This window comes from Wolffia australiana, chromosome 1, assembly GCF_029677425.1.
Source record: "Wolffia australiana isolate 7733 chromosome 1, ASM2967742v1".
In the NCBI taxonomy this organism is placed as follows: Eukaryota; Viridiplantae; Streptophyta; class Magnoliopsida; order Alismatales; family Araceae; genus Wolffia; species Wolffia australiana.
In genome coordinates this window covers 27701473-27726846 of record NC_135835.1, presented here as the reverse complement: position 1 = coordinate 27726846, position 25374 = coordinate 27701473, and the positions used below count along the sequence as shown (strand labels likewise).

The window sequence follows — 25374 nt, the reverse complement described above, 5'->3', positions numbered from 1 at the left end:
TCTTGGAACCGGACCGACCCTGGGATCGGATCTCCTTTTGTCATTTCAACTTCTAGTAGCACCATGTTGGGGTCCCCCTACTCCAAGCCCGTCGAGATGATATTCTTGAGTCTCCCAAATGATGCGACCATACTCCAGTGTCAACCTTCTTCGCTGCAACATTAGGACCCCATGCACTTCCACCCCGACCACTGCCTTTTGTTTCCCTTTGATCCCATCCATGGGGAGAACCCGACGCCATCTTACCTTTGTGATGTCATCAACCTCGGTGTCCAACCGCAGACAGCAACATATGTCGTCATGGATAACCCCCGGAGAAATAGGGTATTGGTATCCAGTCTCCACAATTCCGCTGACGCCAAGTTCGGAAACTTCTTCCATAGCCCACTACGGGCCTCCTCTACCTCTGAAGTACCCCCTAGCACATCTCCCACCAAGCACTTCTGTAGAATAGCGTTGCATGGATTCCCCTCTTCCGCAGCTGGACTACTTGCTTATGGCCCCTGGATCCGGTCTAGTGTCTCCACCTGCACTTTGCAACCATTGGCTTCTTCTCCTTGTTGGCACTTAACGTGGCGATGACCTGCCCCTTTACACCGGCGTCAGATTACCGGCCCTCTGCGCTCTTGTGCGTGGTGTCCCCGAGCTAGGCATCTGAAACACCTGTTCTTCTCATTGGCATGTCGCCTATGTGGTACTGGGTTTACGGGCCGTGTATTTTTCGCACGACGGGGTCCCACTGCCACCCATCTTTCCTCTGTATCTTCAACTCCCCTTGGCTCCCACTTGCCTCTGTCTTGTTCCTCCCACCGGCCATGTTGTCTCTCCCAGAGCTCTTTCATCCCCCCTTGTCGAGTTTGGAGCTCCGTCCCTTCTGCACGTCCCTTCTTTGCCCGGTCTGTATAGGGCGAACTCCTTGGCTTTATTCGGTGTGTCCTCCTGACATCCTCTTCCCAGTTTTGACGGTATACTCGTGCATCACTGCAGTTGCGCACATATGCTAATTTTTTTGCACGCATGCTTGGATCCACCAATCTTCCTCCATGGCCTTGCACCCGTGAATCCGATGACCTCTTAGGTGCCGCCTGCCCATGCCTGCCTGTTGTTTCATCTGCATTCGGGATCCCCCAGTGCCATCTCCCATGCATGGTCAGATCGTCACCATTTCTCCCCATCCCCCCATCGAGGTCCCGCCATGTGCAAGCTAGAGATTCCGTGCGTTCATGGGATCTGTCTTTTATATGTGCATACAAAAGATGTCACGCATGTCGATCATGTAGGCTCCCCACCATATGCATTGGTCTCCCTGGTGCTGCTATTGAAATTGCTCCTGTGTTCTAGCAGTTGACACACAACCCCTTTGTTTGGTTTTGTTTCAACTTGCCCATAAGGTGGAGGTATACCGCATTCTCCGTGCTACTTTTTGTTCCCTGAAGTCATTTTCGCCAGTCAATTGCTCTCTTCCTAGCCAGCTCCGAGGACCACTTTGCATTAGGACAATGCCAACTGCTCCGAGGACAACTACCGCCACGCCCTCCATTGTCGTTACTGCCTCCTCGATATCTACCACTGCTTCTCTCGTTGCCATCTTGGGATCCAACCCTGCTCCCCCCTCTACACCCACCTCGACCCCTGCCTCCTGGGAGTTTCCATGTCTTTAACCTCTGTCATAGGCACCACCACCACGGGCTGTTGAATTACTGTGGTGCAAATATCTTCCTGGCATGCTCGTTGTTTCTCTGCCCGGAGGAGGGGACCATCGCGCGGGGGGTGGGGGGGAGGGTGGTCTCGGGCTCGCCCGGCGGAGGGGACTGTCGCGCAGGAATGGATGAAAAATGAATTTCTCAAAAACTTCAGATTACGATCAAAGTCTAAGGGAAAGGAAAAAAACTAGTTCAATGGAATTCATCTTTTCTCAAACTTGCACACCAAAACTAAGATAACCTCAACTCGGGCACCCAAATGGAAACTCTCACGTTAATAGTTGTATTAGCTTCATGTTACCGTGGTCAAAGAAGTTAATAAGAGAGCTTGCCTTTCGAACCAGTAGAATGTCTCGGAAGAGAGAAAACCCTTTCTTCAACGTAAGGAAATGAACAACTCTGCCACACCATGGAAGCTCGTGAGATAGCAGGAGAGACAAAACATCAAGCAATACCATCAAAGGCATGTTGGCTGACACAGATTGATGCTCAAACAGGTCCCTGTGGAAAATTTCATTGATTAGTAATGCTTAACTATTCAGCCATATGGCGTCACATGCATAATTTTTTTATTCTTGGAGGTAGGAGAGATAAGAAATCAAGTTGTATTACTATTGATGAGTTTCTTTTGCAAATCAAATGAAGTAAATGCATGAATATACAGAAAATCATGGGCCTTACAGGTGCATTACATCACACAGGATGTCTTCTAGTGACAGATTCTGGGAGCCTCTCAAAAAAATATTTATTTCACTGCTTAAGTGACTTCTTTATGAGAATTAAGTCACCTAAATCCAGGCCAGGCCTGGGCCAGGGCCCAGCCCCACTCTCGTCCTAGGCCCTAAGCACAAATTTAGGCTGTCTTTTTATTTCTAAAACTCTAAATGTGGAGGCTGGCTGCTGGTCCGTTCCGCACCAACAGTCATGACGAGAATGCCTCTGGCTCAACTTGTGATTACCTTCCCCTGTTGATCATCATCAGCCTCCACCCAAGGGCTGGTGTCACTGGGAAGAAGGTCTTTCCTTCATCCTCTGCAATGGTGCAAGATGTTGTTGTTAGTGATAGACTATCCCTCATGGGCTAATGGGCCCTATTCTATAAGCCCATTAGCCCTATTATCCTCTCTCCCTCTTAGGGTAAATATACCCTTACATGTACTCTGTTCAAGTCATGTCATTATCTTCTTCTTCTCTTCCCCAACATGGTATCAGAGCTCCAGAGCTCCTTCCCTAGGGTTTGACATCGCCAGCCCGCAGCCGCCGCGCACGCACAGCAGCCGCAGCCCGAAGCCGTCGCGCACGCACAGCAGCTGCAGCCGCAGCACTACCGTAGCAGCGCCGTAACAGCACCATGCCGTTCACCGAAACCGACTTCCTGGAGAAGCCACTGTCCTACAAGGTGGCTCAACCGCTTCCGTCGGTCCCCGAGACGACACTCTTACGGGGCCCGAATCTACTCCCGTGGATGCGCTTCGTCGAGACCACCTTGAAGGCGCGCCAGCTCTTCAAGCATTGCACTGAAGACCCCCTTACCATCGACCACCCACATTATGCAGCGTGGGACGTTGAGGACCAGTTCATCCTCGGCTGGATGTATGCGTACACCCTGGCTCCAGATTTCCGCAACCGTCTTCCGCATCAGAAAACGGTGAAAGGCTTCTGGGATCAGGTGCGCTCTTTCTGTGGCCGGGAAAGCGACTGGTGGCGTCTTTATTCCCTTGCAAGTCAGGCCAGCAATCTCCGTCAGGGGTCGTTGACGATCTCTGAATATGCACTTGCCCACAAGAAGATGTGGGATGAAGTGGATTACTACCTACCGCCCGACGATCCGACGTCCAAGACGTTCCAGAATGTGCTTCTTCTGCGGATCATGGGCTTCCTCAATGGCCTGAACCGCGAGTATGATGACGTACGTCGTCGTGCCTTGCACCGCAAGGAAGGTCCTCCTGCCCTCGAGGAGTTGGTGAAGGAGCTTCAAGAAGAGGAAAGCCACTTCCTCCTCCATGGGACTCCCTCCTCCGGCCCCCCGGGTGAGTCGACCGCACTAATTTCTGCCCTCCCTTCAGGCGGCAAGGCACCGTCGATCCTCCCTACGCCCACCTCCGCCGCTCCTCCACCTGGGACGACGATTTGCTCGTGACAGGCAAACCGGGCCACGGGAAGAACAAGTGCAAGAAGCGCCTGAATGACTGGCGAAAGAAGAAAGAGGCCGCAGAAGGCAAGGCCATGGTGGCCCATTCTGATTCCTCCTCCGCCAGCCCCTCCGCAGTGACTATGGAACAGCTTCAGGCAGATTTGGCCCGCCTCCGTGACCAGATGGCTGCCCTGCAGAATCCGTCCACGGCCTACTTCGGCGGCTTTGGTGCGTCTTCCCTTCCTTCATCTTCAGATGCATGGTACTGTGGCCATACGGCCTTCCACTCACCTGTCGTCTCCGATACGACTTGGGTCCTTGATTCGGGGGCTACCGAACACATGACCTCGAGCAATGCCCGGTTTGTATCATATGAGCGGCATCGTGGTGGCCGCACTGTCCTCACGGCCGGGGGTGGATGTCTCCGTGTGGCCGGAATCGGGGCAGTCTATGTGGACGGCCTCGGTGTGGTCCACAACGTTCTCCATGTCCCTGACCTGCGGGCCGTGCTTATGTCTCCGCAGCGCTTAGTTGATGCTATCTCCTGCTCCTTCCACCTACAACCTGACGGCATGTTTCTGTCTGACAAGGTGGGCCGGACTACACCGATTAGGCGGGAGAACGGACTGCTGATGCTGGACGATGGAGGCCGCTCCCAGTGCTTCATGGTGCACCGGACTCTTCTCTCGGTGGCTGAGCAGCGTCGGGGACGCCTTCTGATGGAGCATCAGCGACTTGGACACCCACCTTTCTCCACTTTACAGCGTCTTTTTCCCTCGTTGTGTTCGGGCGTGGACCTTAAGACTATGCTTTGTGAACCTTGTCAGTTAGCCAAGCACCGCAGATCCTCCTTTACTTCATCCTCGTCTCACACATCGACCCCGCTGTTCCGAGTCCACAGTGATGTTTGGGGGCCGGCACCGCAGATCAGTCTGAAAGGGCACCGCTACTTTCTACTCTTTGTGGACGAAGCTACCCGCTACACGTGGGTCTACCTCCTGACTGCGAAGTCGGAGGTTGCGCAGAATGTTCGACACTTTTGCGCCATGGTACAGACACAGTTTGGTCGAGGCATCCAGCGTTTTCGTTCCGACAATGCTCGGGACTTCTTCAACGCTGACCTCGCCTCCTTCTTTGCCGACCGGGGCATCCTCCACGAGTCCTCTTGTGTGGCCACGCCCGAGCAGAATGGCATGGCTGAACGTCGCATCGGCTATGTTACCTCGACGGCGCGGACATTGCTGTTGGACTCCAAGGCGCCGGGGCGTTATTGGGGAGAGGCGGTTTTGACGAGTACTCACCTCGTTAACCGTATCCCCACCCCACTCCTGGAGTTCTCCAGCCCCTTGGACCGGATGACTGTGGCATTCCCGAATGCTTCTTTACGAACGGGACTCTTGCCTCGTATCTTCGGCTGCACCACCTACGTCCATGATACTTCTCCCACACGCACGAAGTTTGATGGACGCGGACTCCGGTGTGGGTGGGGGGGTTGCTCTTCCCTCCAAGAAGGGTACCGGTGCTATCATCCGCCTTCTCGGCGGTTCTTCATCTCGGCAAACGTCACCTTTGCCGAGCATGAACCCTATTTTGGGGACTACTCTACCTCATCACGCCTTCCGCTGGATGAGGCTCCCTCGGCCCCCCCCTTGGGGCCAAGTCCGATCGTGGAGTCTGCCACTCCCACTCCACCCTCCTCACTTCCGGATCTTTCTCCCCTTGATTCCTCTTCCTCACTTCCTCCTGCGGGGTCCTTGGACGTGTCCTCTACCTCTTCTTCGTTACCTGCCCTTCCCCTTTCGGCAGCTCTCCCTCTCTCATTACCTCTCCTTTGACCGGCTGAGTCCTCCCTACCGGTTGTTCCTCACCCGCATCGAGTCGGATCCCGTTCCTCGACGCTTAGCCGATGCTATCGCTTCTCCCCATTGGAAAGCGGCGATGGACGAGGAGATGCAGTCTCTCCTCAAGAACTACACGTGGGACGTCGTTCCACTACCTCCGGGCAAGAGGGTAGTGGACTGCAAGTGGATTCATGCCAAGAAGCATCATGCGGACGGTACTCTCGAACGCCTCAAGTCTCGGCTTGTGGCTCGGGGGTTCACTCAGTCCTATGGCGTGGACTACTTCGAGACGTTCTCTCCCGTGGCGAAGATGGAGACTGTCCGGCTTCTTCTGGCGCTTGCAGCGCACTTCCACTGGGCCATCCGCCAGTTCAACGTCAAGAACGCCTTCTTGCACGGCGACTTGACGGAGGAGGTGTACATGCAGCAACCCCCGGGCTACTCACTCGGCCCCCCCGGTCACGTGTGCCGACTACGGAAGTCCCTCTATGGACTCAAGCAGTCCCCGCGCATGTGGTTTGGGAGGTTCTCCTCTGTTCTGAAGACCGAAGGATACACTCAGAGAAATGGAGATGCCTCTCTCTTCTTCCGTCACCGTCCGACCGGTGTCTCCATTCTTGCCGTGTACGTCGACGACATCCTTATCACGGGATCTGATGCTGCCGAAGCTGTCCGCCTCAGCACTGCCTTGGCTAAGGAGTTTGAGATCAAGGCCCTCGGCCTTCGCTACTTCCTTGGTCTTGAGGTAGCCTACTCCCCCCGTGGGATCTTCGTCTCGCAGCAGAAATACGCCGTCGACTTACTGGCACTGACAGGGATGACCGATTGTGCGCCGGTGAGCACTCCCATTGATCCCAACGTGAAGTTGGGCAAAGGGGAGGATTCACCGCTGACGAATTCCCACCGGTATCAGCAGCTGGTGGGGAAGCTCCTCTACTTGGCGCACACTCGACACGACATCGCCTTCGCCAACCTGCTCAGTCAGTTTATGCACTCCCCACGGGAGATTCACCATCAGGCCGCCCACCGGGTCCTTGCGTACCTGGAGGGCTGCCCCGGAAAGGGCCTGCTCTTCCCTCGCAGCACTGACCAGACAGTGAAAGTCTACACTGATGCTGACTTTGCCGGCTCCGTTGTGGATCATCGGTCTACCACGGGCTACTGCACGTTTGTTTTTGGCAGTCTCACAGCTGGAAAAGTAGCAAGCAGGACAAAGTCTCCCGCTCTAGCGCCGGCTGAGTACCGCGCACTCGCCGATGGGGCCTCTGAGGGCCAGTGGATTTACGGCATCCTTCACGATCTTCGCGTGGAGTATGCTGGCCCGATTCACTTCTTCTGCGACAACAAGTCGACGATCGCGTTGGCCAAGAACCCTGGACAACAGGGCCGCATCAAGCACATGGAGCGCAACCGCTACTTCTTCAAGGAGCGAGTTGACGAAGGGATCTTTGACCTGGACTTTGTTGCATCCGCCGACCAGGCAGCGGACGTCCTTACCAAGGGACTCTCCCGCCCTCTTCTTCAACGTGCCGTCTCCAAGCTCGGTATGGAAGATATCCATACTTCGCTTGCGGGGGGGTGTTAGTGATAGACTATCCCTCATGGGCTAATGGGCCCTATTCTATAAGCCCATTAGCCCTATTATCCTCTCTCCCTCTTAGGGTACATATACCCTTACATGTACTCTGTTCAAGTCATGTCATTATCTTCTTCTTCTCTTCCCCAACAGTCGTATCTGGCACTCAAGTAGCTTTGGATGGACAAGACTATGAAGATCCTACATCCATTGCCTTGAGAGCATGAGAAAGTAAAATTCTCTGGTACAAATTCCTATCAATGCCAGAAGTTTGTTATGCTGACACTGAAGGCAAGACGATTGAGTAAACACTTGGTGAATGACCTAATGGCAGAAGATAGCCCACAGTCTAATGCCTGGGATGCAGAGGGGGCCTTCATCCAAACTTGATTGCCAGGCACTCTAACCCCTGTAATGTACGACAACTTCCTCCGTATTGATTCCATCAAGCAAATGTGGGGTCAGATCCACACAAATTGTTCCAAGCTGGATCATATCTGGAGGGTGTATCCTCTCATTGACCAAGGCCAGAAAATGACCCAAGGATGCCGTTCTATTATGGAATATGCATGTGCGTTTGGTGCAAAGAGGATCGCTATAAATGGGGACACGCTTTTAGACGACACGCTTTTAGACACCGGATGCTTATGTTTCTAGGTGGTGTGACTCCTGTGAATGAAGATGTGAGGAAGCAGATCATCCATCGGGAGAAAGTACCATGTTTAGATGAATCCATCCATACTCTCATGGAGGAAGGCAGACTGAAGGTCCACTCTAATGATGAGAGGCATGACTCCTCAGCCATGTTCCACAAGAGAGTTCCTCCACCAAGTAAAGGACAGGAGGAGCAGAAGGAGCATGGACAGAATCATCACCGTAGAAACAAAACTGACTAAAGAGATGGAGTCAAGGAGGATCCAAAACAGAGATCGTACTGTACCCACTGCAAACACATGGCATAATTGGCATAATTGGAAACAAATCTGAGAACATGTATCAAGTTCTTACATGCAGATTCATATCGCACATGAGAAAGATAGCAAGTGAGGACTGGACTCTATAAATGGGGACAACACAGGACAGCAGCATCAATTTCAGAGGCTCCATTCCAGCAGTGATTGAGGACTGGTATTTGGGATCTCCTCCCGATCTAGAAGGCTTGATCGATTTGGTTGGAATGATTCTACTTGTTACTGCCCCTCTGCATCTCTCCTCTTCCTTCCATTCTTGATCTTGAAGAAGACTATATTTTCGGCAATTCTTGAATATCTTGAATAGATCCACCCTCGTCTATCTCTATTACTGATTATATGCGATTTGCTTTCACTGATTTTCTGTGGATTTATTATCAAGACATGTCTTTGAAAGAGGCAAATAACGGGGAAAATCTGAAAATGAGTTCATCAATCCTAACGTCTACTTATATTGTTCACGAATATCCTATGAATTAAACGAAAAAATGTAAAAGCATCTGAAAATATCCTTAAAATATGCAATGAAAAACAAAACTGAAGTATAAAAATGACCAACTTCCAGATAAATCAACACAGGCAGAAATCTGATAATAGTGTATTTTTTCAACCCCGCATTATAAATGGAAACTGAAGTCCAGCACAAAAAAGGAATTATACATCACATAAGTTACAACTCACCTATTGTGGTGAACTGCTTGGAGGCAGCAATAAACATACCGCTCAACCCTATAATCAGCAACTGCGCGCATTTTGGAATACTCATCTCCAGAAAACAAACAGACAAGATCACCTGCAAGACATTTGGCATATCAAAATTGTCGCAGTTCAGAAAATGCTACTATTAGAGATTTTTTTATCGTCACCATGTGGTAACCAAAGCTACTGCTACAGATGACACAACACCGTCAAAAGACTGTTAATTTACTTTCTGCAGCATCCATATTTGAACGAAGGCGACTCCTGGCACCTTGTATCCATGGTTTCATCATCAGCATGACATCACAGCTAAACCAAGCCAGTCATGGATTAGACCATTCCTTTTCGTGATATTTTTGAATGATTCAGTGATATGATCTACATTGTATCTAGGCATATTTTTGTCTTTTTCACCACCTAAGGCAGTTCTTTATTTTATGATTTTTTACTCAAATATCTGTACCTTTTTCTTAGGAGGCCGTGAGCAGCCGATTGAATTGGGTTTTCATCTCCTTTCCTGTCTCTCTATTTTCCATTTCAATTCAGCAGTTGTTACGCCAAACGCCGGCCTCTTACTGTGTCTTGACCCTTCTATCAGCCCAAATGGGCCCAGGCCAATGACCCTGCACCCGTATAAATGAGGAAGGAAGACTCGCACGGCAGACAGAATTCAATCATGAGTCCTCCCCCTTCCCATCTTGATTTCTCTAATTCTCCCCTTCGACCTTTGTGTTAAATCTCTCCCACTTCTTCTTGCTCTCACCTATTGCAATCTCCTTGCAGCTTGCAACGGACACTGCTCCCAGCAATGAACTCAGTCTTTCTCTTGTCTCTCATCTCTCATCTCTCCTCTCTCCTATCATATTCCAGAATTGGTATTGAATCATTATTGCATTTGGAATCAAGATTTGTCACAAGAAATCAGAATCCTTGTCAGCCGCCAGGTGATCAATGAGGAGAACAATCAACAGGGAAGCTTCTTCCTGTTGTCTTCTCCACTGTCATAACCCTAGCCGCCAAGAGAAAGAGAGAGAACTCAACCAAAAATATGACTTGTTTTCATTACGAGTTACCCAGTAACGATACTGGGTTACATCAATTGGGTCTCTGCAGACCCAATATGGTGGATCCAAATTAAACGGATCTCATAAGGGTACTTACACAATTAAGAGAAATACAGGGCTTGGTAACAAAAACATAAAAAAGGAAAGGGAAAGAGAGCCTACTGAGAATCACATTGGTCAAATTCCACCAATACATTCCAAGAACATATTAATTGGTATTAGAGCTCAAAGGCTTCCGCCACCATAGGTCCAAGAACATTGCACGATCAGTTAAGGATGCCAAAGGGAGAAGCCAAGGGTGTCACTAAGGCAGCAATGAAGGAGTTCAATTCCCGCCTATCAGATCTTTGCGACCGCATTGTTCAAGACCAAGACAACATGAATTGGAAATTGGATGCCATTGTGGCAAATTTAGAGAACTAATGTCTACAAGGCTCCTCATCCCAATGATCAGCATCAGTCCACTCAATGGCACAAACTTCACCGCCCAACAACAGGACAACAGAAAAGTTGGAGTCAACCGCCAGCTGCAGGGCTTCATATTGGGGGCATTATTCTTAATGTTCCCGTACTCAAGAGTGTATTACACGTACGTGATCTAATAAGGGTAGAAATTATTTGATGATTGTGGATGGCGGTTCATTCTGGATAGCAATGAGTGCTTTCTCTGCGATAACGTAACCGGGAAGAGGACCTCATCGTGTGGAAGGGAAGATGGCTAGGTGCTCCTAGAAGGCTTCTCCACTTCTTGTCTCACCTCCCAAAAGCTTCCTCAGTTCATAGATCAGGTCAAGCTGCTCCATAGGCACGTCGGACATCCTCTTTTGGGCATTCAGATGTGTTTCTTATGTTCACATGGAGGCAGGAAAGCTTGACCAGGGGCAATCAGATGTATATTCATCAGATATTACAATACTCAAAATGGCCGCAGGTGCTATCATACAGGGTCCAGAAGGATTCAGGGTCCAGAAGGGGGCAGGGGGAACAAACGCTCAATCATGAAGTGTGTTTCATAGAATTTTCGCGGGCTCCAAGATGAGCGGAGAAGAGGGGTAATAAGAAATCATCTGAAAGAATGGGGAGCCACAATAATATGCCTACAAGAAACTATGTTGGAATCTTGTGAAGCTAGAGTGTGGAACACAGCGGGCCGAGGATTTCTCGAGGGATTCTTGGCAGTGAATGCAGTTAAGCGATGGCAACAGTCAAGCTGAGAAGGATAAGTGATGATTTTGAGATGGTAATAGTATCAATGTATGGCTCAGCAAATGCCACAAGGAGGAGTGCATTATGAGGTTAGCTGGCAGAAGTGGTATCCAACTTCCAAGGGTCTCCAATGCTGTTGGGGGGTGATTTCAATGTGGTGTTAGAGTCGAGAGATAGGCCAAATAACAGGGGAGGGCTAAACCCTGACTCGGCAAACTTTTGGTCATTCATAGCCAACGCAGACTTACAAGAAATGGGGCCAGTGGACTGTGTGTACACGCGGAGGAACATGGCCAGAGGCGAGAAGAAATCTAGACTGGAAAGATTTCTACGTTCAGTCAGGGTACCGGAAAAGTTCCCAAATGCAGACGTGAGATCATTGTCAAGACCATTATCAGATCATACTCCCATCATGTGGGCAACAAATGAGACATTCACGTGATACACATATTTTAAGATGGATAAATCATGGTTCCATGAAGTCAATTTCAGGGATGAGATAGAGTAAGCATGGACTGCACAACACATAGCTGGGTCAGATATTAGACAATGGCTGAGAGATTGAAACGGATACAGCGACATTTGATGGGATATCAAAAACGGGTTTGGGAAATCAAGAGGAAGAAGAGGAATGAAGCTCTAGCCAAAGTAAAGCAACTGAATGAGTTGGAAGACATCAGAGCTCTAGAGGGAGAAGAGGTTCAAGAACGCAAAGGATGGCAGGGAGTGGTGGCAGAGGAAGACAAAAAATTAGAGATGGACTGAAGACAACCCTCAAGACAATTATGGCTATGAGCAGGCGAAGCAAATATGAGATTCTTCCACCTGGCGGAAAATGGCAGAAGTACAAATCAGATATTGAGAATAAAGCCGGGACATCGAGAACACATTGGCTCATAGGCAGAGGGACAGGCCATTGCAGACCACTTCCGATCCTTCTCCAAAAAAAAGGGAACGGAACCTGAGAAAGTGGTGCAGTAGGGGGGCAAAGACAGTGAGCCCTGAACATCAAGCAGAATTGATTCGTTTGTAGGGAAATGAGAAAGAACGAAGGAAGAACTTCACTATTCTGAAGGGCAAAAAACCCTAGTTTTATACAGGATGGGTCCACTAGCCGTTAGTAAGACCCGTTAGAGAATACAATGGTCGAAAAGTGAATAAGGATATAAATGTAATATTCAGACTTATAGGGTTAAATAAGGAAAAGAATAAAATGCTTAGAGCTCCGCCAACAGGGTTGAATGGGGATGGAGCTCCAAGTCCAGACGGCATCCCAATATTCTTTTACAGCGAGTGTTGGAATTCGGTTGGACCTGATGTGATGGCCACACTTGAAGAATTTAGATAAAAGGACGAGGGAATATGAATAGATCAATAGATCATTTTTTTCAAAAAAAATATCAATAGATCATATTTGTTCCTCCTACTGAAATGTCAAGGGCAAATAGAATTGAAGATTTTAGAGCTTTCATTCCACTTTCAAACTCTATCTATCTCATTATTGCAAAGGTGCTGGCAAATAGGTTGAGGGCCAGGATAGGAGAGCTTGTTGGACCCACTCAGTCAGCTTTCATTCCACAGACTCTTGGTTGACAGTGCAGTAACAGTGGGAGAAATACTAACAGCATGGAAAGAGGAATTGTACCAGAGGGTTCATGTGGAAAGTCAATTTTGCCAAGGAATGGTGCCAAGGCTTACGATTCATTAGAATGGGATTTTCTGTGGGCCTCTATGAAAAGAAGGGGTTTCCCTAAGGAATGGATCAGTTGGGTGAAGAGATGCATCACAGCGTAGTCCTGCACGGTGCTGATAAACTGACGACCAGGAGATCAAATTCAGCCACAAAGAGGGGTGCGACAAGGATGCCCACTGGCACCATTATTGTTTGTCCTGCAATAGATGCACTCGCAGTCTGTACTGATCAGGCGTGCTCACAGGGATTGTTGGGAGGCTGTCAACTGCCCAACCACCAAAATGGGATTCCACTACTTCAGTATGCGGATGAAACCACCTTCTTCATCAAAGGTTCAACGAGGAAAGCAAAAAATTTATCTATCATAATCGATCAAATTAAACGAAGCAAATCAGCCTTTTGGTACAACTGCCTGTCTCAAAAAGACGAGACACAGTACGCAAAGATACTGAGAACATCAATTGGGAAACTCCCAATGAGGTATTTGGGCCTACCACTAACAATGTGGGAGGATGACAAGAGCAGATTGGCAACCGGTCATTGAGAAGGAGGACAGACAACTAGAGGGGTGGAAAGCTAAGGGATTATCGAGAGGGGGTCGATTACTGTTGCTGCAATCAGTGCTCTCGTCCATTCTGATATTCTAACTCTCAGTATTCAAGATGCCAGCAGGAATCTGGAAGAGATTAGAAGGCATGATGAGACGCTTTCCTCATGGGAATAATGCCACTGTTGACCAGATGGCGAAAACCTGGAATGACCTATTGCATTGAGGAAGGGTGTGAGGAGTTGTCAAAGCAATCCCAGATATCCTTTGGAGCATTAACTGTCCTAAGTTATAAATTGATTTCATAATGCCAGGTACTTCTAAATTTTCCTAAAGAGACGCCTGCTCCCAGAAATGTTGAAAAAGCCTTGAGAAGTGGACTGCGGAAGAATGCTATGGATGAAGAAATGACGATGCTGAAGAAAAATCATACCTGGGATCTGGCTGTGTTACCGCCTGGCAGGAAAGTCGTAAGCTACTAATGGGTATTTTCACCAAAGTTTAAGGCTGATGGGACTCTAGAAAGGTATAAGACAAGACCAGTAGCGAAGGGTCATAATCATATGGCATTGACTACTTTGAAACATTTGCACCTATAGCCAATTTCAACACTGTCAGAATTTTGATTTGCACAGGCTACAAAACTGCAATAGAACCTGCTTCAATGCAATGTAAAAAAGGCTTATATGCATGATGATTTAGTTGAGGAAATGTATATGACTACACCCCTGGATATCAATTATCAGATAAGCCGAATGTGACGTGTAAACTGCAGACGGCACTTTATGGCCGAAAGCAGTCACGACAGGCTTGGTTTGGAAAATTATCTTCAGCTATTAGAAGTCTGGGATATCATTAGAGCAACAGAGAACATACCTATTCATTAAGCATAACTCCTCATTTTCCCTCGCACTTGTTATTGTCCATGTGGAGGATATAATTGTCACACGAAGCGATGAGAAGGAAATTCAGAGACTCAGTCAACAGCCCTCTAAGAAGTTCGACATTAAGGCATTGGGAACCCTAACATACTTCCTGAGAATAGAGGTTGCTTACTCGAAACAAGGTATTTACATTTCTCAGCACAAGAATGTTTTGGATATGCTCCATGAGACAGGGAAACTCACCAGAAGATCACTGGGAACCCTGTTGACATCAATGTCAAACTGGGTAAGGAAAACAATAGGCCTCCTGTAAGTAAAGATTCCTTTCAGAGTTTATAAGTAAGCTCATCTACTTAAATCATACTCGACTTGATATCTCATATGTTGTAGTACTTTGAGCCACTTTATGAACAATCCATGTGAAGCTCATCTTTAGGCAGCACACTGAGTTTTGCATTATCTTATGGCGACAGAGGCCAAGGTATCTTGTTCACCAAAGATGGGGATGTGTCAGTAAAAATTTATTCTGATACGACTTTGCTGGTTCAATAATAGACATAAGGTCCAACTCTTGCTACTGTGCCTTCATTGGGCAGTCTGGTGACATGGAGTAAGAAACAAAAGGTGGTAGCCCTTTCAAGTGTAGAGGCAGAGTTCAAAGCCTTCGCACATGCTGTACATGAGGCACTTTGGATCAAAGGCATCATGGAAGACCTGAGGTTACTCTCTCCAAATGATATTAAACTGTGTTGTGATAACCAATCGGCCATTGCCATTGCCATTGCCAAGAATCCAGTTCAGCATGACAGGAAGAAGCACATTGAAATTGGTAGGCATTTTATCAAGGAAAAAATTGAAGGAGTCATCACACCTCAGTTTGGGTGATCATCCGAGCAAATTGCTGACATCTTCACCAAAGACTTGCCTGGCCCTCAATTCCAGAGACTCATCTCCAAGTTGGACATGATCAAAATCCACAACCAACTTCAGGAGGGACGTTAGACAGTCTCCTCTTTTTCTTTGTATCTTATTAATGTACTAATGAACCACGTATTATAAGAGGCTCATTCGTTTTCTTTTAAATGCTTGGTGTTTTAAATGATATGGGGCACACCCATTTCAAGTTGTATGATTTTTTAAACCAACCTATCTCATTCAATAGGAAGTATCTGTGTTTTTTTGGCTAAAACCCTAGCCGTCCGCATTTCAAGACAGGGAGCAGCAGACGGAGAACAAAGACCAAAGGTTTGATCAAGTGCCAGAAACCAAGAGATGGACTGGTTATGGATAAGTCATCAGTTGTCTTGGTGTCAGAAAAGAGGATTTGTTTTCTCTGTGTCAGAAAATTTCAACATATGATTAGCATTTAAATTTAGTGAACACTAGAGTACGTGATGGCAGAAAAGAGGATTTGTTTTCTCAGTGGCTTATTATAGTCAACTAAGAATTCAAAGATAATATTTCTTTGATGAGTTGAAAATATATTTACCATGTGGAACACTGGAGGCTAGGGTTTGGAAAAATAAGAGCCTCAGATTCGTACTCATGGACCACCGGCCTAAATAGAAGTTACAGGTGAAGGGCCCATTAAGAATAAGACACTAATGGGCCCAGAATAATAAAGACAACATAAGTTATCGGGTATGGGCTTAGTCACTTGCCCCCAAATACAAATAACGAAAAAATATAAAACTACACAGGAAAGGATGCTTGTTTTCAACAGTGAACACTAGATAATGTAATATCAGAAAAGCATATTTCTCTTGGCAATGGTTTATTACAGTCCACCAAGAATTCACAAAAAAATTTCCTTTGATGTTTCGTTATACTAAAATAAAGAAACAGAAGGAAATGATAAGGAAAAAAAAGGTGAAAAATAGAGTGATTGTACTCACAACTTTCTCGAGAAAATTTGAGCAAAAGCCTACTGGAATTGATTAGCGTAGTAAGGTCAACATCACTACTCCCTCTGAAGAAGAAGAGCAGGAGGCGCAGAAAGTCGGATTCTGGACCAAAACAATGTCTGCCCAAATAAGAAGATCAAATTTTTAAATCACAACTTTGTAGAAAAATAAGATAACGAGTTTCTCAACTTTTAAGTTATGTTTCTGACTAACAAAAAATGAGGAAAAATGGCAGACATGCAACAGAAAAGAAACGAAAGCTTACCTGTTAACTTTCTCACAACGGGGTCCATAGGTAACAAGGAACTCTTTGCGAAGCTTTGAACGCTCATTTTCAACAGCTTTTCTCCCTCTGTAGAATTTCTGCCGCCACAAAGAATTAATTTCCTCACACTATGAGTAGCATCTTCAAATGGTAAAATAGTTTACGCATGTTCGTAGTGGAAATCTTCCACTTAAAATAAGATGAAAGAAGATGAACGAGTTTTTTTTTCTTTCAAAAAAAAAAAAGATGAAAGAGCATAAAAAATCTTTCCACAATAAACCAAGAATCAAATGCGACAATTATTCAGAACATTAAGCCTAATCAGCAGCGCTGAATAATAAAGACTCGAAGAGGTCAGGTCAAATAGATTCCACAAATTAGCAATTACGGCTTCATGGAGAGTCCTCGGATGCATCAGTGAATGCTCGTTCAAGTATCAGCACTGTCTTCCCAATGCTTCACGATAATCTTGAACTTGTATGATGAAAATAAAGGAAAAGAAACGATAATTGATGAGAACTAATTATGATCGATCTTAGTTCTCCCCTGAAGAACATGAATCCTCCTCCACGATCTATTGGAAGAATATCCCTCCTTATTTATAGGCCAACCTTCCCACTCCTTTCAGTAGGCTGTCGCATGTGCACCTTGATGTGCACATGCTCTCCTCTGGTACATCTTTGGGACGATCATATCACTGTCTTTCCCGCAAGGCAGCATCTCTTCATTTATCAATATGAATAATTCGAATTCATAATCCACGTCATTGAGAATTTATCAATCCAATCAAATGGTGAACCAACCGGACTAGAGTTTGCAAGCCCTTAGCGGAAATCTTAGACAAATATTTGTGAATAATTGTTGATCTTTTGTTAGAGTCCTGATGAGATAACCGATTCTTGATATCGTAGGGTTACAAATACCCCCTTGTAAGGTCATTGGAGGGACTTTTGATGAATGATTACCCTGTGGTTTCTTGGCACGAGTAGCTGTATCCGGTTTTCGTGAGGGCAAGAACTCCTGATTTGGAGGTTCTTGAGAGTTTGTTCACCTACCGCTCTCTCGTCTTCTCTCTTACCTCTTCCATCTTTCCTATTCTCCTCTCTATCCCTCGTCCCGTTTCTTGATTTTGTTAGATCTTTCTATTTGCTGCAATTGATTTCAGGTTTGACAAGCTTTATCGACTTTACATTCCTTTTAGTGGATTAACAATTCATTTCTGAATTTGAACTTTTGATACGCTCATTGAACAGTTTCGGTGCCGATTAAAATCAATGATGTGATTAATTGTAAAAGTTGATCCTAGGTTTGGCAAGTTTGTTGAGCTTCACGTTTCTCTTACAATGGGAAGAGTGCTTTCAACACTTGCACCTCGTAACAGAAACGTGAAGCTCACCAAAATTCCCAAACCTAGGATCAACTGCCACAATTAATCACACAAAATTGAAAGTAACCAGCACTCAAAATTGAACGTGACAAAATTTAACTAAACGTTATCAAACAATCAAATTCAGCAATCAACATTTAATCCACCAAAGGGATGTAAAGCCGATCAAGCTCGTCAAACCTAAGATAAATTGCAACAAACAAAAAGGGCAACAATTATTAACAAATTTTAGCAAAACCGGTACCACGACAATTAATCTTACGGCGTCAAACATTCAAATTGAGAAATCAACAGTTAATCCACCAAAGAAATGTAAACCCGATCAAGCTCGTCAAACCTAATATAAATTGCAACAAACCTAAAGAGCAACAATTATTAACAAATTTCAGCGTAACTGGCACCGCGACAATTAATCAAACGGTGCCAAACATTCAAATTGAGAAATCAACAGTTAATCCACCAAAGGAATGTAAAGCTGATCAAGCTCGTCAAACCTAAAATCAACTGTGACAAACAAAGAGAGCAACAATTATTCACAAATTTCAGCGTAACCAGCACCGCGACAATTAATCAAACGGTGTAAAACATTCAAATTGAGAAATCAACAGTTAATCCACCAAAAGAATGTAAAACTGATCAAGCTCGTCAAACCTAAAATCAACTGTTACAAACAACAAGAGCAACAATTATTCACAAATTTCAGCGTAACCGATTCCACGACAATTAATCAAACGGTGTCAAACGTTCAAATTTAGAAATCAAAGTTTATCCACCAAAGGAATGTAAAGCCGATCAAGCTCGTCAAACCTAAAATCAATTGTTAAAAACAAAAAGAGCACCAATTATTCACAAATTTCAGCGTAACCGGTTCCACGACAATTAATCAAACGGTGTCAAACGTTCAAATTGAGAAATCAACAGTTAATCCACGACAGCGCACCTGAATCAGCAAAGCAGCGGAATTCTGTTGGCGCAGCCACTGGCGCTGCTGCCGCTGGAGCCTGGCCTTCTCCAGAAGCACTTCCCTGTCCCGCTCTCTCGCGCTTCTGCCTCCGAGGTCTACTCTCTTCTTCGACGACGCGTCCCCGGAGAAGTACATACCGCGATCTCCCCTTCTCTCTCCGACCTTGACCTAACAATCTATGGATCTCTGCAACTGCCGATCTTTCTTCCTCTCCTATATACCTTCTTCTTCCCACCGCCTCTCTCTCTCTCTCTCTCTCTCTCTCTCTCTCTCTCTCTCTCTCTCTCTCTCTCACTTTTCTCTCTTCACTGTGTTTTGTACGATCAACCGGAGACCCAAGTAGAGCTAGAGGACGGATGACGTTTTTGAAGTGACGGATGACGAAACCGGAGGAAGGATAGATTTTAGTCATCCGTCCTCCGTGACGGATTACAGATGACGAAAATGACGAACGATGTAGGTGGATGACGGATGACGGGTTTTATGACGAATTTATTAAATATATTAATAAAAAACTGTAAAATCTTGAGAAAATTCTACCATACTGTTCTCTTTTGTTCGTACACTGTAGATTTAAAGATGTCTCTTTTTATTTTATTTATTCTGTAGAATGTTTTGAATATTAATCATGCTTTTCTAATATTAATTTAGTTTGTACACTTTGTGTACTCAGTAGATGATTTAAAGATGTCTTTTTTGGAATATTAATCGTGATTATTTAATATTAATTATGTTCAAACACTTTGTATACTCAGTAGACGATTTCAAGATGTCTCTTTTTACTTTGTTAATTGTGTAGAATTTTTTGAATATTGTCCCAGGTTTGATCCCCCTGTGTGGAGCAATTAATCCAAGTGCTAGATGAGCTACATCGCTTCAAGGAAAGAGCTATGTATCTAAACTATACCCCCTGTGTCGCATGAGTTCACTATGAGTGCTAATTTCTTCAAGGGTTTTCTCCTTTTTTTGCCTGGTCAATTTGTTCATAGCTTGGACAGTGCTTTGTTCGTGTTCTACATCATCCCAATTTGCTAATTTACAAATTGGACATAATCTGTAGCAAGTGTCAAAAACACCCAGATTTAGCCGCCAAAGGAAATTCCCCTTAGGTCAGTTGAATAAGTTCTAAGACCAAAACCAAAAACTAAAGGCCAGGATGAGACAATGATACCCTTCAGCTAGATGAAAATTTCATCTAATTTGTAAGAAAATCGCAACAGAAGAGGCTATATATGTTCTTAATCGCACCAAAAGAGGGCTAAAGCACAAGGAAGACAAGGCAACCGTTTTGTAGTAGAAGGGCCCACCCAATCTCGTTAGTTCATCATTTAACAAATGATTTAATCGTTTCTATTCATAGAGACAGATCCACATACAACCCGAAAGAATATTTATGAATTCATGGATGCCCTTGCACTGAAAAAAAAATTACCTCTTTTTGACTATTCTAGCATTTCAGATAATGAACACAGTTTAACTTCAAAAGGAAGTCTCAGAAATTTCTCAGCACCATTGCTGAACTGATTCAAGGAAAAAAGATCACAGTGTGTATGAAGATAGTCAAATGGGAGTACTTTCTTCACTTCCTCAAGACTTGGCCCACCGGTTTCTTAGAGAATCTTTGGCACATCCTAACAACAAATAAATAGAATGGATCCCAGATATGGAGTTGGACAGGTAAAACGAAGAATGATTCTCAAGCCTGGAAATTTATTTCCCAACATAAATCTAGAAAGTAGAAACAAAGGTTTCTCTTCCTCAACCACCATTAAGGCCGAATCCTTGAAAGCGCCCTCACCAGAAATTAACCAGGTATTCGGCGATTTGGTTACCAAAAATTACCTTTTCCCCCTTGAAGCAAACCTTCGTGCGGATCTTCCACAGGGATCAGGAATTAGCAAATTGGGATGATGTAGAACATGAACAAATTACCAGTTTGTAAATTAGCAATTTGCTAATTACTGGTTAATGGCTAAAAGGCGTCATCCCAATCTAATATTCATCATTCCGTTCAAAAAGATGGGAGACACCAAAGAAATAGAAAAAAGAGAAAACTAGTAGAAGAGTGAGAGAAGAAAAGGATCAACAAATAGAAAGCTAAGGAGAATAAACAATTCGAGAGGATGTAGGTAAGTAGTCCATTCCCGATGATGTAGGTAAACAATTTGAGAGAACAGTTCTCGAAGACGCTCGATGTTCATGCCTCGCTCGTGGAAGGATGTTGCAATCACGGACGTAAGTAGAGTTACTTTTCAATTCAAATATTGAAAAATTCAGTAAAAGAATAATTACCCCGTTCATGGTTTCAAATGTAGATACATCGTTCCCATCACCGGGTGGGGTTGTTGGGCGCATCCAATAGTGTAATAAGCACAGCAGCTCAAAACTCTCTACATCTAGACTCGCTCTTTGGGGCGTCACAACCTTACCACCCACTGAAAAGAGTCACTCTCATGATGTACTTGTTGTTGGCACAGAGAGGCACTCCATGGCCAACATTGCGAGATGTGGATAAGCGCGCTAATAATCTCGAATTTAGAGGTTTTAATTCATCGTTCGTAATTGAGATTATTCAATAAAAATATTTAGTTAATTAAGAATATTTAGTTGGTGATGAGTACGGACAGTCTCCAAAGGGAAAGATGATTGAGGATTTAATTTTCTCACTACAGTGATGATCGGCACAAGAAGAGATAAATACGAGAATAGAATAGGCGAGATAGTGATATCGAGGAAATATAAGTAGAATTACGCGAAGTGTTATGAGAATAAGGTAGAGGATGCAATGGATATGATACTGATCAAGTGCGTGAATGGTATGATGGTAAAGATAGAGATGAGATAATGGGGACGTAAGTAAGTGAAATGATAAATGAAAGGATGATAACAAACTATAATTACAATAACGATGATGTCAGGAGAGAAATAACGTAAGGCGAGTACACTTACCTTAGATCTTTACATTTCGCCAAGATCACGGCAATTTATGAGTGCCGGTAAGCTACCCCTCTTATCTAATGCATCTTCCCACACACCCAAAACACCAAGAACACACTTGATGGATCTCAAAATTCACTATCTTTTGATCAGCCCACACAAGTAGAAAGCAAGTTCAAGATGAATTTCACAATGATTCATGCCTCTATTTATAGATCAGAGAGTATGGATGGAAAGAGGAGGGGAAGACGAAGCAATGCTGAAAATTTCAGCTCAATTGGAGTTTTAGGTCAAAAGTTATGGATGTTTGAAGTTGAGCAAATCCTAGCCCTTGATTTCCCTCTCTCTCCTCGTCAGCGTCCTCGTTTTTTGTTTCTGTTAAGAAGTCAAAGTGCTTGAGATTCTGCACTTTTCATATTTTGCACATGCGCTTTTCGGAGTCCACGTGTACCTAGAAAAAAAGCATAAAGATAAAAGAAAGAAAAGAAGAAAAGAGAAAAAAGTTCCCTCTCATCGCTGACGCGATGCCACGTCAATGGGGACCCTATGGCCTCTCAATGGTCACCATGTGAGCGTCACGTTGCATGGGGCACGTGTACACATGGCCTTGCTAATCATCAACGAGCGCTACGATTTGTCACCGTTTGAGGAATCAAACGGCGACACGTGGCCGCATAAATAAAAAGGGCTAAAAATATACTTAAAATTCATAATTATTAAAATAAAATCCCAAAAATATATATATATATATATTCTACGTATAAAATTCATATCTTTTCAAATTTAACGTTGAAAAATTCAAAGAAAATCATATTTTGTCTCAAAAAGTATATTCCTTAAGAATCTATTGTCAGAAAACTTCCAAAAAATACACAAAAATGTATAAAATTCAGGAATTCATTCTAAAAATAAATTTAATCATTTTAAGATTGATAACATGCAAATATGAGTGATCTAATGCAAATAGACATGTAAATATGATCATATTAACATGCTAAATATGCATATTATCATGTGCACATCGGTGACTATCCACCACTTTAGAGGGCTTTCACTGTCTGCAAAGAGAGGCTCATTGAGGTAGGCATCTAGTTCTTGCTCGGTTCCTGCCTTCGGCTTGGATTTGATGCTAGCTATGGCTGTCGTTATCATCCTCGTAATTGCAGGAGTGTGCTGCTGACCACCTCTAGACTCGTGCATGTCTATTCGATTGGGTTGGTCATCATGACTTAGTGAAGTATGGAGACAAGATCGCAGGTACGCAATGGATTCCTCAAGGCTTCTAGGATCGATCAGAGCCACCTTTGTTGACGGATCAAGAAGCATTGTTGCTGCTACGCATTCATTGTGGTCTATGATACTCTTATATTTGTCGAATGTAAACTTCAAGGCCTCGCATGCATCACAAATGAATTCCCTCTTTGAGCTTGGTAACATGCCCATCACGGCAAAAATAATGTCCCTATCGAATCGGTCTATGACATTGTTAAGGTGATCCAATATAATATTGATCACGACAAGCACCATAGTTGTCGTGACAACCTTTGAACTACTTATGAAGTTTGTTGCGTCGAGAAATACTGATAATATGTTGCAAAAATCTTCCAACATCATAAACTCATCGACCTCTGAGCTATAATTCTTTGTGCTCATCGAGATGAGCACACACGCCATGTGATCAAGAATGTCTTGCTTATCTATGGCGCTGCGCAGCATAGTGTGCGTCGAGTTCCATCTTTTCGGACACTCTAGCAGCATTTTGTTGTCGTTTGGCTTTCCAAGATGCTTGCATATCTGCTTGTAGTTTGCCCTCTTTTGAGGTGAACAAGAGATAACATTCACTAGTTCACAAACTCGGACCAAAAACGATGTCTCCATTGGATCTCTATCTTTGTCAAACGCAGAAGCTCTACTTCCTTAGGAATCACCAAAAGGCTTTTTAAATCCGCCTGCACAATCAGGTTCAAGACAAATGCCACACATGGAAAATGTCGAACACTATTAAATGTTGGATTCCTAGACTGAAATCGTATTGCCAGAAAGTGCATCATTGACGTGTTGTTTGCAGCATTGTCGGTGGTGACAATAGACACCTGCACGTTAATGAAAATTTAGATATTTATGGTAAAGAAATTGTTAGTAATGTCAAGTTGCTATTGGGATTTTTATCACACCTTCTATTGAAGGTTGAAATATTCTACGACCTTAGCGACGAGTCCACTCATCGTCTCCCCATCATGCTCATCTTGGATATGATGTATGCTAAGCAACTGCTCTTGAAGCTTCCATTTTGCATTGACCCAATGGCCGGCTACCCCTAATAGGGAATAACTGTTTTGAGTAGTCCAAGCGACCACTATGAGGGACACGCGGTGTACAACATTGAACCTATGCACATTAGTTGTCTTTAGTTGGGTGTACACAATCCTATTGGTCTCCTTAATTTCCCATCGTCTATATATCTTTATGTTAGACTATGCTTTGAATCGCCATGTTCATTGGAATTCTTCTACATCAGCAAATGACCATGGTAATGCACTACGGACAATAAGTTATAGAATTTATTGCTTCTCCACCTCCAAAGTGACCCCGGTGAAGTACTGCTTCATCGATGAAAGGTTGGAAAACACTTCTACAACACAATGTAGAGAAGTTGCTATACCTTTGAGTTCGTCATGTAGCTTTCAATGAACTGCTTGTTAATGTCGCCAAAAAATATTTGTACTCCCATCTTTAGGTCTTTACAAGAAGCATTTGTTCGCAGGGTTAATACCACGACACAATTCACGTATGTACTTCGAGTCGTCCACTAACATGAAGTACTCGAAGATTTTTGCTCTAGGTGGCTTCTTCAAATTTTAACTCCGCCCTTGCGAGCAATTCCTAATCTCACTCTCTATTCCCACCACCAGCGTACCATCATCGCAATGGGGCGACACATTGTCTGCACTAGACTCCATAGTAGTCTTAAATTACTACGAAAATAATTTTCCTAAAAAAATAGCAGCCTTACTTTAAAGAATAACAACAAATAGTAACACTTTTTATAGAAAATAACTCAACGATAACCCATTATTGGAACCGATTACATAGGAATTTGAATATGAAACTTGATGAGTAGGCAGTGATACACAATTAACCTATGATTAAAGGCATGTATCAAATCTGCAACATTAAAATTAAACATCGACCTATATGCAGAACCTTGCCCTGTGTGCAGAGTGGCTCAAAGTGATTTTTTCATATCAATATGATGGTGCAAAGAAAGTACATGGTACTTTAGAGATATCTGATTGCAGTGAAATCCTCATCAATCGAAACGTAATAGCTCCAATTTCTCAGATTTCTTCCACAAACTCAGATATTTGTTCCTTGTAACTATGAAGCGATTAAGAGATAAATGAATATAAATAGGAGAATAAAATGGGTATATGTCCTAATGGAGTGAGAAGGTAGATAGATCTATATATTTGGATGGTTATTTGAGATAGTAGTTATATTAAACTGAAAAAAATAATAAAGAAATAATATTTGAGATAGTAATTATACTAAATTCGAAATAGAGAGTGCCCCCAGATGTTTGATGAATAACTTGTGGA

General features: G+C 44.4%; 1 protein-coding gene across 4 annotated transcripts in view; it reads right to left on the bottom strand.

The window, feature by feature from the left end:
• UPL6 (ubiquitin protein ligase 6) overlaps positions 1–19130 on the bottom strand; it is a 69955-nt gene extending 50825 nt beyond the window's left edge. For 2 of the 4 annotated variants that reach the window (XR_013584003.1, XM_078587859.1), the window contains exons 1-5: positions 18815–19130; positions 16488–16585; positions 16214–16341; positions 8907–9018; positions 2036–2204 (exon numbers count right to left, since the gene is read on the bottom strand). Coding sequence is in view for 3 of the 4 variants with exons in the window: in XM_078587859.1 (XP_078443985.1) it covers positions 2036–2204; positions 8907–9018; positions 16214–16341; positions 16488–16585; positions 18815–18973 (666 nt within the window). In the remaining variant the exon portion in view is untranslated. Of the gene's footprint in view, positions 1–2035; positions 2205–8906; positions 9019–16213; positions 16342–16487; positions 16586–18814 lie in introns of those variants that run through there. The other 2 variants (XM_078587878.1, XM_078587866.1) reach the window with 2 other exon arrangements.
• Positions 19131–25374: the final 6244 nt, after the last annotated feature.